The 14,474-nt window shown below is 38.8% G+C and overlaps 1 protein-coding gene across 7 annotated transcripts in view; it reads left to right on the top strand.

The window, feature by feature from the left end:
- ripor3 (RIPOR family member 3) overlaps positions 1–14,474 on the top strand; it is a 196,006-nt gene that overhangs the window by 96,478 nt on the left and 85,054 nt on the right. For all 7 annotated transcript variants that reach the window (XM_063041464.1, XM_063041459.1, XM_063041458.1 and 4 more), the window contains 2 exons: positions 2,662–2,725; positions 4,127–4,170. In XM_063041464.1, the coding sequence (XP_062897534.1) occupies positions 2,662–2,725; positions 4,127–4,170 (108 nt within the window). The remainder of the gene's footprint in view (positions 1–2,661; positions 2,726–4,126; positions 4,171–14,474) is intronic.

The following is a 14,474-nucleotide window of genomic DNA, read 5'->3' as shown; positions in this document are numbered from 1 at the left end:
AGTGCCAATATCAGATTATCTGCCAAATAACTTACAAATGCATTAAACTTAAAACCTGAACATCAAAATAAAAACAGAAGTGGCTGGAAACACTCTGCTGTCCAGCGATCATCTGTGGAAATAGAAACCAAGGTAATGTTTCAGACTGAGATCCCTACATCAGAAGTAGACAAATCATTTTACTTCACCAGTGACACTATGAATAAATGTGAAAACAAAGGGTTAAGAAATTCCATCAAGTGGAAGTTTAACATTCTGAATCTGCAGATTGAATTTCAGAACTTAAAACTATTTAAGTGGTACAAAAATTAGATAGTTCCAAATTATCCTCAAATGATGTTTCAAGTAACTCCTGGTTCTGAATTTGTTGATTTGGCAATGATTTTATTTAAGTGCTTGTAGGAAAATTCAGTCACATATAAGCCATATGCATGATATAGCAGTATTTTACTCAGCATGTGAAGGAAATGAATAGAATCCCTTCTGGATATTCATTTGTCAAGTATCAATGACTGTCTTCTTCGACAAACACATGGAACAGCTCCAGATTAGTAGAGTATTTTACAGTATTCTTGCCATATTGACACTTAACATGTTAATAAAGGTCATTGTTATTTCAAGAATAACTGTATATATACCCCAAGAATTAACAACCTTACAGGATTTAGGTACCACCATATTGTGGTTGCCCTATTAGTCTGTGCCTCTCTCAGCAATATCATTAGCTCAAATTAAAGGACAAGAAACAAAGTAGATGGAACAGGTTGTAAATGGAGCCCCAGATGACCATTTGTACAAAATCCGGGATACAAGGCTGCAATGAAAGGGAAGCAGGTTGCAATTTGCTCTGGTGCCATAAGTGCATGAAACACAGGTGGGGGTGGGGTTGGTGGTAGAGGCAGATAAAATGGAGGGAAGGGCTAAAAGGTTGGCATAACACTGTGGGCCAAAAAGCCTCTACTGTGATGTAGTGTTTTATGTTCCATAACTTTAGTGCTAAAGCAGTATTGCTAAAGTCGATCACAATCTTATTGAATAGCAGACATAAGGTGCCTAATGGCTACAATGTTTATTTTCATGTTCTTACGATATTATCCTTGAAGGCATACTGCCTGGGGTGGTGGCCAAGGCAGACACACTAGGGAGTTTTAAGAGATGAATGTGAGGGAAATGGAAGGTTATGCTCATTGTGTAGGCAGAAAAGATTAGTTTAGGTGGCCATTTGATTACTGATTTAATTGGTTTGGCACAACTTTGTGGGCCAAAGGGCCCGTTCTTGTACTGGTATATGTTCTATGAGTGATATGCTGAAATAATTGACATAATTTATAACCAATTGTATGCATACTACTGTCATCGTATACTTACCCAATTCAGTTTAATTCCAATAGTTAATTTTAATTTGTACTATAATAACCTTCCCTACTGAAATAAATCTACCATATAGCATTCCATCTGACCAATGAAGTTTTTACTTTAAAACAAGCAAGACAGCACACCAGAGACTGCTTTTTTTTTTAGCTGTTCCAGTTCCCTGGATAAAATATGTGTTTCAGTACAACCAACAGTAATAGTTTTGCCTAAATGTTTTTAACATCTGGTCTGTTAAAGAATGTTGTAATTTACCGAGTAAAAATGTACTTACTGCAAGAAGATAGACGATTAATCAATGGGTTCTTGTGGAAGAAAACACAGCACTGTGTATTTAAAAAGACACTATAATAATTATATTCTACAGATAGATTTTCTGTGAATAGCTGATCAGGTGACATGGTGGTGCAACAGTTAATGTTGGTGTCTGCCTCCCAGCTCCAGTGGCCTGGGTTCTGTCTTGTTCTCCAGTACCGTCTGTACAGAATTTACACGTTCTCCCTTTCCCACAGGTGCTTCTGTTTCCTCTCACATCCCAAAGTTATGCAGGTTGGTTAATTGGCAATTGTAAATCATCCCCAGTGTGTATAAGTGGCAGAAAGTCAAAGGGGATTTGATGGTCAGGTGAGAGAGAATATATTACAAGGAAATATGTGGGGGAAGGGATTGTTTGGACTTAGTGTGCTAAGTGGTTTCCTTTTGGTTTGCCATAAATTAGTTACAGTAATCCTTTGTTAGGAATTGAAGAATATTGAAAATTCCACAAGTTTAACTCAGCGTACTTCCACCGCTAATATGTTCCTGTATGGCTTAGTTTTACATTCTCTGTATCTATAACTGACTGCCAAAGCTACGAGATACTGTATATCCTAATGGTCACCAAGTACTCTTCACGTATTACCAGGAACAAACATCAGTCCGCAATACAGACTGCCAAGATTTATTATTCTCACTCTTGGTCTTATGCTTCCCTCTGGGTCTCTGTGTGCCTCCAAGTCAGACTTTTCCAGTTCTTTTTCATGAGTGGCTGTGCTTTCATACATGTTAGCACCAAACTCTTGAAGTTTCTTCCAAATTCTCTATCTCTCTCACCTCTTTTAACGCACATTTTAAAATCTGCTTGGCTATTCAGCCCAGATTGGATCAATTTCACATTTTGTTTGATAATCTTCTTGTGTATTTGGCGGGAGGGGGGTGGGGAATGATGCAATTATTAGTTATTATTGTGATATAACTATTCTATTATTCTATCAATAATGTGGAAACTTTCTATTGTTCACCTTCCTTCAGGATATGTGTGTGATAGAGAGGACACTGGAGATTCTCCTTGGTGAATTTCACATCAGAATGAAAGGTAAATGTTAAACTTCAATTGAATGAAATTGGTTTTGCAACTTTGTGTCTGTTTTTCTTTGTTGTCTTGGCCATTTTCTTTCACTGTCACCTCAGCAGGAAAATCCAGAACAGCATCATTTGGTAATTAACCACTTTCTTCTTGAAATTTTGCTTCTAAGATACTATATCTCTGTTCATATGAAAGATAACTGACTTAATTATTAACGTCTTTCCTTACCATCTAAGACTTACCCCACCCTCACCTCTTTAAACTGGTCATCTTCCCTCTGCACTCTCAGTCCTGTTGCATAGTCCCACCTCAAGTGGTTGACTATCCCTTTGCCTCCACAGATGCTGTTGATCTGTTGGTTCTTCCAGCAGTTTACTTTTTTGTGACTGAAAAAAAACCTCTGTTTCTCCAACCACCCCCCTCCCACTCTCAACTTTGCCATCTTTTGCTCCAAAGTACTCCTCTTATCTTTGAATAAGTTTTCTGGGTACTTTGGTACTTAGTGGTTAGAAAGATATTCTGTCTGACCTTTCAGGGTCATAAAAGATCCCATTTGAGAATGTCCAGGCTTTCCCTTCTGATATCTTGGCTAAAAATATTTAACACTCAACTAAAGCCGACTTTCTGGTCATTTATTGTTCTGCTGTGTGATGCAGGATCACGCAGAGGAGATAAAATGTTCTGGCTTTTGGAGAGATATACAAATGATGGTTTAATGTTATAAATGGCAATGTAATGCACTAGTTATTGCTGCTGCCTCAGCTGCATAAGCCTTGTCTCTTTCCAACCTCTGTTGCTGTCTGTGGTGAAGCTTCACACTCTCCTATAACTGAGAATTTCTTCATGGTGCTCAGCTTTCTTTCCGTTTCTCCAAGTGTAGGGTGGAACTACAGTGAGGGTTTCTCCAAGTGTAAGGGTGACTACTGTGAGTTACCGATTATATAGATAAATGGGTGGATTGAAAGTTAGAGAGGAGATAATACATTCTAGCGAACTAAAAAGGGGAATGAGATTACTCAGTAAACACTGGATCGTATAACAAACATCCTTTCATGTTGGCGACATGTGCTAATAATATTAAAACTGATTCTGGTTCTGATGGAAGAATATCAGAAGGTTCTGAAAGGAAGTTGTGGACGAATATGTTCATGTGTGTTGTGTACACATATTGTGCTATTATGTACACATTTACTGTCATATTTCAATGTATTGCAACAGTGAATTCACTGTAATAGTATTTCATTAGTTGTAAAGCATTTTTAATGTCCTGGGATCATAAATTCTTCTGTCAAAATGCAAACCTGGGCATTTCATTTGTTATTTCATGATAGTGCATTGTGATAAGCACTGCCCTTTACACTTTTGCTTAGTAGTGCCTTTGACTTTAATCTCCTCTTTGTCAATTTCTAGGTTTGATTGGTTTTGCTCGCTTATGTCCCGGAGATCATTATGAGGTGAGATTTAATATCACCAGACTTCTAACAGTTTTCTCCACGAAAAACTTGTTCACACAGAGGGTTGTGGTTCTGTGGAATGCTCTGCCTCAGAAGGCAGTGGAGGCCAATTCTCTGGATTCTTTCAAAAAAGAGTTAGATGGAGCTCTTAAAGATAGCGGAGTGAAGGGATATGGGGAGAAGGCAGGAAAAGGGTACTGATTGTGGATGATCAGCCATGATCACAGTGAATGATGGTGCTGGCTCGAAGGGCTGAATGGCCTACTCCTGCACCTATTGTTTATTGTCTATTGTCTATTGATATTGCTCAAATAACTTATTCTACTAAGAAATCAATGGTTGAAAGTAAAACAGTACTAATGAAAATTTGTGTGTGCTTTTTATCCAAGCTGTCTTCTTGTGTTGAAGTTGGTAATGGGTTTCTTCCTATGACAATTCTTTGTTTTTATTAAATTTGCTGTGATGTATTCCACCCTCGATAAAGGTTCCATTAGGGTCAACTTATTGATGAAATAGTACAATGTCTGACCATTACTGTAACATCTCTTTAACACAGACTGCTTTTCTTTAGAAAGGTACTTCAGTGTAGGTATTGTGTGTTGTGTGTTTATTATGTGCATTATAGTAATAGTCTCATTAGTGGGGGGGTGGTAAAAACAAAGGGGATAAGCTACGTATTCATACTTATTTTGTGGCAGTTTGTAGCTTGGGTCCACGGAGGTCATATCTTTGCTGAGTACTGAGATAATGCTCAGTAATGCTTAATTGTATGTTTGCTAATTGCTAAAAAAAAGATTGGAATAAGACATTTGACTCTTTGGAGCAATCATTAGAGCTGTTGGTATGTCATGCAAGTATAACAACTCCATCTGGGTTCATAGGATGGTGCCAATTGTTTTGTTTTGATTTTGGACCAATTTTTTGCTGCAACAGTGTATTTGGTCATGGGCTTCTTAGATTGGTTTGGTGGTCATCTATACAAGTTACTCAAATGCAACCCCCAAAGCATTGGAGAAACTCAGTAGTTCAGGCAACACCCATGGAGGGAAATGGACAGCTAGTATTTCTGGTCAAAACCCTCCATATGGTCTGTAAACCATTCATTTCCCTCCATAGATGCTGCCTGCACTTTGTGTGTAGCTCCAGATTCCAGCATCTGCTGTCTCTTGTGTCGCCAGTTTACTCAAATGATCAGATTTGGTTTTACTGAACAGTTGATTCATTCACAAAACTGGATTATACTGTTTCATGAGAAAGCCGTGACACTTATATCTGTTTATACTCATTGTGACATCATCATGTTGTATGTCACATGATCCTGTAATGCTAATTATAATGCTGGATATTTACTCAATTACAGAGCTATTCAAATGCTAAATGTACACCACACTGATTTTCCTTTCTTAAAAATTGATCTGTAAGTTTTTGCAAGTAAAATGAAGGGAGGCGGTTAATGTTTAAAAAAAATCGTAACACATTTTATTGAACTCCAAAACCTAAGCACAAAAGCGCTAAAATTCTTTACGTAATACCATCATCACGTCAGACCAGCCTTTTAAACTCAATGCGGGTGGTTGTGAATTACATACTTTTCTCCCAGTTACTTTACCCTATACAAGTCTCCCCAGAATTCACTAAAAATGGCATTGTGTAGCCTGTCTGGAGCTCCGAGGAGCCACCCGGCTCGTATCCTGTATTCCATGGGTGGAGGAACCACAGGTGCCTCTGGTTCATCCAGAGGTGCATTGACACACTAATGGTGATGTTGTGATGCCAGGGGCACGGCAGCAGAATACTCCAAATCTTGATGAGCTGGTTTAAGGCAATCTACCGAAATATGTTCAGGTTTTCCTCTCTTATCTATGATAAAGTCTTTTCTCCCCATTCTAAAACATGGAATGGGCCATCGTAAGGGAGCCTAAGGGGATGTTGGTGTGCATCATGGCGGATGAAAACAAATGAGGTTTAATGAAGGGCAATAGGAACCCAAGAGTGTTGTATGCCATGATAGGAGGTAGGAATAAGTGAAAAGGTATTAAATTTATTGAGGAGAGTGGAATGCTGTTGAGGTGCTGGGCTGACCAGGCGGCTGTGGCATCAGGAATGAAATCACCTGGCACTCGTAATAGCAGCCTGTATACCCACTCAGCTGCAGATGACTGCAGGTCCTCTTTTGGAGCAATTCTGAGCTCCTGCAGAATTCAAGGTGTTGCTTCTCCTGTATGCTTTGGTTCGCAGCACTGTGTCTTATTTTACATGGTTAGTGATTGTATTAGATCTTTTTCATATCTGATTCTACATCAGCCTCAATGTTGCCTTCAGTTTTGGTCATAGTCATAGTCATAGTCATACTTTATTGATCCCGGGGGAAATTGGTTTTCGTTACAGTTGCACCATAAATAATAAATAGTAATAGAAATAGTAATAGTAATAGAAATAATAAATAGTAATAGAATAATAATAGAAAATAGTAATAAATAGTTAATGGTGAATTAACAGCTGGCCTGCATGCATAAAGTGTAGGTATTTTTTGCTCAATGTGCATCTGTTACTTGTTGTCTCCATTTGGACCCCAAACTTGGATGACCTCTACAACATTTCTTTTTGTAGTGCCTTGTGTGCAGGATGATCACAGTACTTGTACTTTATAGAGAACACTAGACCACTTCTCTCTTCCCTTTCTTCATCAACATTGCCATCGTTGAATATGTACCTTCATAAGGCAGTGGGAATGATTAGGTAACTTAAACAGTCTTGATCGGTTGACAGTTTTTACTGTTGGCTTTAGAAAATGTCAGTTGCAATTGAGGAGGAAAGCGTTTATATGAAGAAATCAAGTAACTAGAGGTAAGGCTGCACATCTGTTTAAAGAGGACACTCTCTGGGTGCTTTGTGCTATTTCTACAAAAAAAAACTCATCAATGACTTCAAGCACGAAAATAGAATTCTGCATCTTCCTGGAGCAGGAAATGTAACCAATTGCTGAAATTTTTAGCTTTGACAGATGATATTTATCAGATATGTTTTGCCATATTAATTAGTTATTCCCACATATGCAAGGCTATCATCATAAAGAAAACTATCAGCTTGGAAGGATCCCAGAGAAGAAATGTTAATTGTTTGTCATTCCATCTATGCTGCATGACTTGCTGCAGTTTACCAGCATTTCCTGATTTATTTCAAATTTCCAGTGAATGCAGCTTTCTGATTTCCAATCATTTTGTTGTTCCAAATGGTGAAAAGGAGTTTGTAATTCTTTTACAAGGTTAACATATCTCCCTAAAAGAAACTGATGAAACTTCTCAACTCTGAATATGATTGTAAAGCCCCCTCTATCAATGTAAACATAATTATACTGCCAAGTGCACGCAAAATAGCCTAGCTTGGATGGGAATCTTGGTTGGCATGGACCATTTGGGTTGAAGGATTCTATGACTCTGCACATTTTTGCTTCATGGACAGGAGGCAAAAGTCACAGATAGTTTTATGCCCCATACGCTAACTGAGGCAGCATGCTCCTGTTTCAACAGTCACTCCATATCTGATTTATGAGAAAGTACATGCTATTCAGATACCATTTGCATTCAAGAGCTGAAGTTGAATTGAATTGACTTTATTTCTTACATCCTTCACATGTCTGTCTGACTAGGTACCATATCCGATGCGGACTTTGGTGACCATGGTTTTCCATATAGATCTATCCTTCGTTTTTTGGATGACTTCCATTTCCTCGATATGTAGCCACCTGGCTATGCTTTTGATGTACATAAGCCGAGGTCTTCCTCTAGGTTTACTCCCCTCAATCTTTCCAGAGAGTATGAGTTTTTCTAGTTCATCTTTCCGCATGATGTGTCCCAGGAATCTGAGTTGTCTTTCTCTTATTGTTGGTATGAGTGATGGAACTGCTTGGGCTCTTCTGAGAACTTCCTCATTTGATGTGTGTGTGGTCCATGATATTTTTAACATTCTCTTGTATTTTTACTTTATTTTCACGTACATGAGTAAAAATCTTTACGTTCCATCTCCATCTAAATGTGCAATGTGCAATCATAGTAATTTATAATCATTTATAATAAATAGAATAGTCCAACACGATCAGACATTGTTCTGGTAAAATTTCCAGACTGGTATCGTTCAACCAGGAAATGCTTGCAATCCCATTCCACTCAGGGAAAAAGAACATTTTTCAGAGGTACTGAAAAAGCAGAAGTACACATTCAGATTCGTAGGACACTCTCTTTCATGTGAGCTCTCCCACAAATATTCATGGAATTCCTTTGTAGCAAGTTCCTCCAAATGTTTTTAAATAATTGAGAACTCAGAATCGTCAAACTAGTTACTTTATTTGTATAACCCCTCTGTTAATTTGAAGTTACATATATTACCTGAAGCAACGCACACAAATAGCTGGAGGAACTCAGCAGGTTAGGCATCATCTATGGAGCAAAATGAACAGCTGACTTTTTGGGCCTGAAGCCTTCATCAGGATGTTCCCTGATCTTGGGGAGTCAATCCTCACAGATTTTGTACGGCAAGCATATGGTGTTGATAATTGCTGCTCCTCTGTCTTTGATAATCCTATGCAGTCAACCAACAGCCTGGTGAACAAACAGGAAGGAGACCCAACTGAACTTTGCATTCCACAAGTGCATTTAATATGTTTTTATTCATTTATATACTCAAGGTGGGGCTCTGGCTTGAAAAATCCAGTTGTCCTCTACATTTGGTTAGTAATCATGTCATCTTTATCTTTCTTAGTACCATTTTTCACTTCAGCTCCACAATGAATATTCCCTGATTAGGTGATACTGCACTTTTCTCAGTAACTTGGGTGTTAACAATTACACACTAAATCATAAATCTGCTTTCATATCAAAACATTTTCTATTTTTCCTGTCTCTGTTTTCTTCAACACTCTGTACTTCTTAGCCTGGTACTAGGCCGTCCACAGAGTTTATTATGCTACTTCTAGATTTCCAAAAATTGACCTTTCAGGAAGACTACAAGATTCACCTCAAAGAATGAAATACATTCATCTTTCACTAACTTTTTTTGGACTTGATTATTGATTAATCTATATCCATTCTATCATTTTCGTTCAATTCCATAGGACTCAAACCTTCAATTAGGCCTTTTATACAGTGCTTTGTTAATTGTCTTCCAAACATTAATACATGCAAAACTTTGTTCAATCCCTTCCATCACATCATCAAAAAGTGATTTGCTTTGAACAATTCCACATAGTTCTGATTAAGAAATGCCATTCCAAGTGAAAGTCAGTTCTTTGAGGAGTGGAATTTCTATTGCATTTATTGGTCACAAGTGTACTGTGTTCGGGGCTAACTATGTGGTCTTGTACGGTCATTGAGTTACACATAATAGAAAACAGACCTTCAGCCCATCATGACCATGCTGGCAAGATCCCATTTTCTAGCATCCAGCTGTTAGTTATTGTGTATCAGGTGCTCTTCTAAGTACTTCAACATTGTGAGAATACTTCTCTCCATCATTCACTTTAGGCAGTTGTTCTCTTTATCCACTTAATTCGTCTTTAAAGTTCCTACTGATATTCCTGACCATGACCTCTGCAAATATTAGCCTTTGTTTTAACCAGCATCATTGATGTATTCCATTCGGACCATGTAATCTAGCACCATTTAATATTAGCAACACACACAAAATTCAGGGAGAACTCAGCAGGCCAGGAGGCATCTATGAAAAAGGGTACAGTCGACGTTTCCGAGTGAGACCCTTCATCAGGACTGGAGAAAAAGAGTTGAGGAGAAGAGTTAAAAAGTGGGGGAGGGGAGGGACAATCACAAGGTGATAGGTGAAACCAGGAGGGGGAAGGGTGAAGTAAAGAGCTTGGAAGTCTATTGGTGAAAGAGGTACAGGACTGGAGAAGGGGGAATTTAATAGGAGAGGCTAGAAGACCATGGAAGAAAGAAGTGGGGGGGGGTGGAGGAGCACCTGAGGGAGGTGAAACGTCAACTGGTTACTCTTTTCCATAGATGCTGCCTGGCATTTTCACCAGCATTTTGTGTGTGTTTCTTGGATTTCCAGCATCTGCAGGTTTTCTCATGTTTACCATTTAATATTATTTTTAGATTGACTTCTCTATCTATTATCATTCTGTTCAAATGCCTTCTTTTAGTTTTTCAAACCTCGATTTCATTTGTGAAGACAGCTGCAAAATACTCAGTTAATGTTTTAGCCGTGCCCTTTAGATTTCTATGAAGGTTTATAATTGGATCCTTAACTATTTATGGGTATTTAGGTATAAGGACTCAAAATGCTACAAAGTGAACCAATGTCATTTGCAAAACAGGCTGTTTTTCATTCAGTTCCTGGAATAAATTAAAAATTATTATTAGATGTATTTTTAAATTTTGTGAAAAATACACAAGCATATTTCTTGAAAATTATATTAGTGGCTGAATTATCTGAATTCTGTTTGTACAGTACATGCTAATGTGTGCCTTTTATGCCTTTTTTGACATTGTTCCAAGAAAATTAAGTTTCTAGGTTACTATTCAAGCCAGCTTCTCTTCAATTACACCATTATTTATAGGGGAGCGCTGGGAGAATAATTTATCTTCATAGTAAGTGGTATTTTTGATGAATTGGTTATATAAAATTATTCTGAACAGAAGTATATTATAATAAATACCTAAATGATTATTATTTTTGAAAGGGTAAATTTAAGGGAGCACTGTCAACTTTAATTGTACCTATTAAGCATCTATGCAATATGACATAGAAACATAGAAACATAGAAAATAGGTGCAGGAGTAGGCCATTCGGCCCTTCGAGCCTGCACCGCCATTTATTATGATCATGGCTGATCATCCAACTCAGAACCCTGCACCAGCCTTCCCTCCATACCCCCTGACCCCCGTAGCCACAAAGGCCATATCTAACTCCCTCTTAAATATAGCCAATGAACTGGCCTCAACTATTTCCTGTGGCAGAGAATTCCACAGATTCACCACTCTCTGTGTGAAGAAGTTTTTCCTCATCTCGGTCCTAAAAGGCTTCCCCTTTATCCTCAAACTGTGGCCCCTCGTTCTGGACTTCCCCAACATCGGGAACAATCTTCCTGCATCTGGTCTGTCCAATCCCTTTAGGATTTTATACGTTTCAAACAGATCCCCCCTCAATCTTCTAAATTCCAACGAGTACAAGCCCAGTTCATCCAGTCTTTCTTCATATGAAAGTCCTGCCATCCCAGGAATCAATCTGGTGAACCTTCTTTGTACTCCCTCTATGGCAAGGATGTCTTTCCTCAGATTAGGGGACCAAAACTGCACACAATACTCCAGGTGTGGTCTCACCAAGACCTTGTACAACTGCAGTAGTACCTCCCTGCTCCTGTACTCGAATCCTCTCGCTATAAATGCCAGCATACCATTCGCCTTTTTCACCACCTGCTGTACCTGCATGCCCACTTTCAATGACTGGTGTATAATGACACCCAGGTCTCGTTGCACCTCCCCTTTTCCTAATCGGCCACCATTCAGATAATAATCTCTTTTCCTATTTTTGCCACCAAAGTGGATAACTTCACATTTCTCCACATTAAATTGCATCTGCCATGAATTCGCCCACTCACCCAACCTATCCAAGTCACCCTGCATCCTCTTAGCATCCTCCTCACAGCTAACACTGCTGCCCAGCTTCGTGTCATTCGCAAACTTGGAGATGCTGCATTTAATTCCCTCATCCAAGTCATTAATATATATTGTAAACAACTGGGGTCCCAGCACTGAGCCTTGCGGTACCCCACTAGTCACTGCCTGCCATTCTGAAAAGGTCCCATTTATTCCCACTCTTTGCTTCCTGTCTGCTAACCAATTCTCTATCCACATCAATACCTTACCCCCAATACCGTGTGCTTTAAGTTTGCTCACTAATCTCCTGTGTGGGACTTTGTCAAGAGCCTTTTGAAAATCCAAATATACCCTATCCACTCTACTAGTTACATCCTCAAAAAATTCTATGAGATTCGTCAGACATGATTTTCCTTTCACAAATCCATGCTGACTTTGTCCGATGATTTCACCGCTTTCCAAATGTGCTGTTATCACATCTTTGATAACTGACTCCAGCAGTTTCCCCACCACCGACGTTAGGCTAACCGGTCTATATATTCCCCGGTTTCTCTTTCCCTCCTTTTTTAAAAAGTGGGGTTACATTAGCCACCCTCCAATCCTCAGGAACTAGTCCAGAATCTAACGAGTTTTGAAAAATTATCACTTAATGCATCCACTATTTCTTGGGCTACTTCCTTAAGCACTCTGGGATGCAGACCATCTGGCCCTGGGGATTTATCTGCCTTTAATCCCTTCAATTTACCCAACACCACTTCCCTACTAACATGTATTTCGCTCAGTTCCTCCATCTCACTGGACCCTCTGTCCCCTACTATTTCTGGAAGATTATTTATGTCCTCCTTAGTGAAGACAGAACCAAAGTAATTATTCAATTGGTCTGCCATGTCCTTGCTCCCCATAATCAATTCACCTGTTTCTGTCTGCAGGGGACCTACATTTGTCTTTACCAGTCTTTTCCTTTTTACATATCTATGAAAATATCATACATATCTATGACATTTCACTAAATCAGAATTAAGCATGATGCATAAGTAGTTCTTAATTAACTCAAGCCATCTTAAAGTCCTGGTAAAGCAACAACCCAAAAAAATATATTGTGTTTATGTGGGAGTAGCAGATATTAAGCAAGATTAAAACTCTACTGCATGGTATTGAAGACAGTGAAATTGAATAAATATCCTCATTTACAGCAGTTCCAAACAGAGAGATTTGAATTGAGATTGTTGTGCATCATATACTCTAGTATCTTGTCATTGTTCCTTGTCCCTTCCATCGTATCTCAAAATTCTGCCCTGACAAATTGCAGCTTTTGTAATTCTTTAGGAAGGAGGCTACAGTGTCATGATAAGGTTTGGAAAGGACTGGGAGGGGTGAAAGTGAGGGTAATAATTAACCTTCTGTTCCAGTGCAGCAAGATTCATTTGTGAGCTGCAACCCAATTAAGCTAGTTATTTGGCTAACACAAACAAAATGCTGGAGGAACTCAGCAGGCCAGGCAGCATCTAGGAAAAAAGTACAGTTGACGATTTGGGCCTGTACTCTTTTCCATGAATGCTCTCTCGCCTGCTGAGTTCCTCCAGCATTTTGTCTGTGTTACTCGGATTTCCAGCATCTGCAGATTTTCTCTTATTCGTAATCATTTGACTATTTTTAGGAGGAAGCCATCAATTCCCAGCAGCAGTTTTATGGACCTTTTATGAATTGATGACATTGTGCGGTAGAAAGGTGTTCCCTTAAAACCTCAAAATAGGATCACTTGTGCTGGATTGTTACAGGGGTGCCCGGCCTATCTTGCCGATCTGCACAGCTTGATTTGTTGTTATACAAGTGGTATTTTCGGATTCCTGAGCTTGATCTTGAATTAGTTAGTTTATACCTGATATGCATTCCAAATGCTTGAAAAACTTATTCCTGTCTTTTCTCCTTAGCAATGCAGAACTAGCAAGAAAAATGCAATTTACCTTTTGTTAACAGAAAAATTTCTCTTGAAAGCCATGAATGTAATTTTGGAGTACAGCTTATTCCTTTGTCCCACAAACATTCTGAGTTATCTGCTGCAGTTGATGTAACTCCCCTCATTCTACCTCTCACCCACACCCACCAATCCCTCCCAGACTCTTCCAACCCTTATCACAACTCTGCGGCCCTCTTCCTAAAGAAATTCAAAAGCTGCAACTCGTCAGGGTAAAATTGATATGAGTGAAGTTTTCACTTGAAATGGTGAATAAAACTCAACAATTTCTGAACGTGAGGAATTTGAATGTTATTTAAACTGCAGTTTCTCAGTTTCTTTGCAACCTTAAGCTTCTCTGTTTTGGATTCAAAAACGTCATATACTTTTTTGAGTCCCGTAAAGGATGGTGCATCTTGTAAACTACAACATGCTGTGAGCATTGACCTTTTTGTGGTGGTCATCTCAAATGGGTCTATGTCAACTAAAGTTAGTTGTTCGATTGTATAGTTCTCAAGTTTCTCACATTTCTCAGAAGTGTTTTTCCCTGACTGTAACAGTGCTGATCTGAATTTCATGTGTTGCCCTGTATCTGATTCATGCTGTTTTTCTTGGTTTTGTCGTAAGTGCATGAATGTTGATTATCCATCGTATGGGGTATTCCTGAAAAATAGATACACAAAGGTTGTGCAGACAATGAGCATAGCCAGAAGCAAGCCATCTTCCTTCTATGATTTGCC

This window comes from Mobula hypostoma, chromosome 2 (genome assembly GCF_963921235.1).
Source record: "Mobula hypostoma chromosome 2, sMobHyp1.1, whole genome shotgun sequence".
In the NCBI taxonomy this organism is placed as follows: domain Eukaryota; kingdom Metazoa; phylum Chordata; class Chondrichthyes; order Myliobatiformes; family Myliobatidae; genus Mobula; species Mobula hypostoma.
The sequence above is the reverse complement of the archived record's forward strand: the minus strand, read 5'-3'. Positions and strand labels throughout refer to the sequence as shown.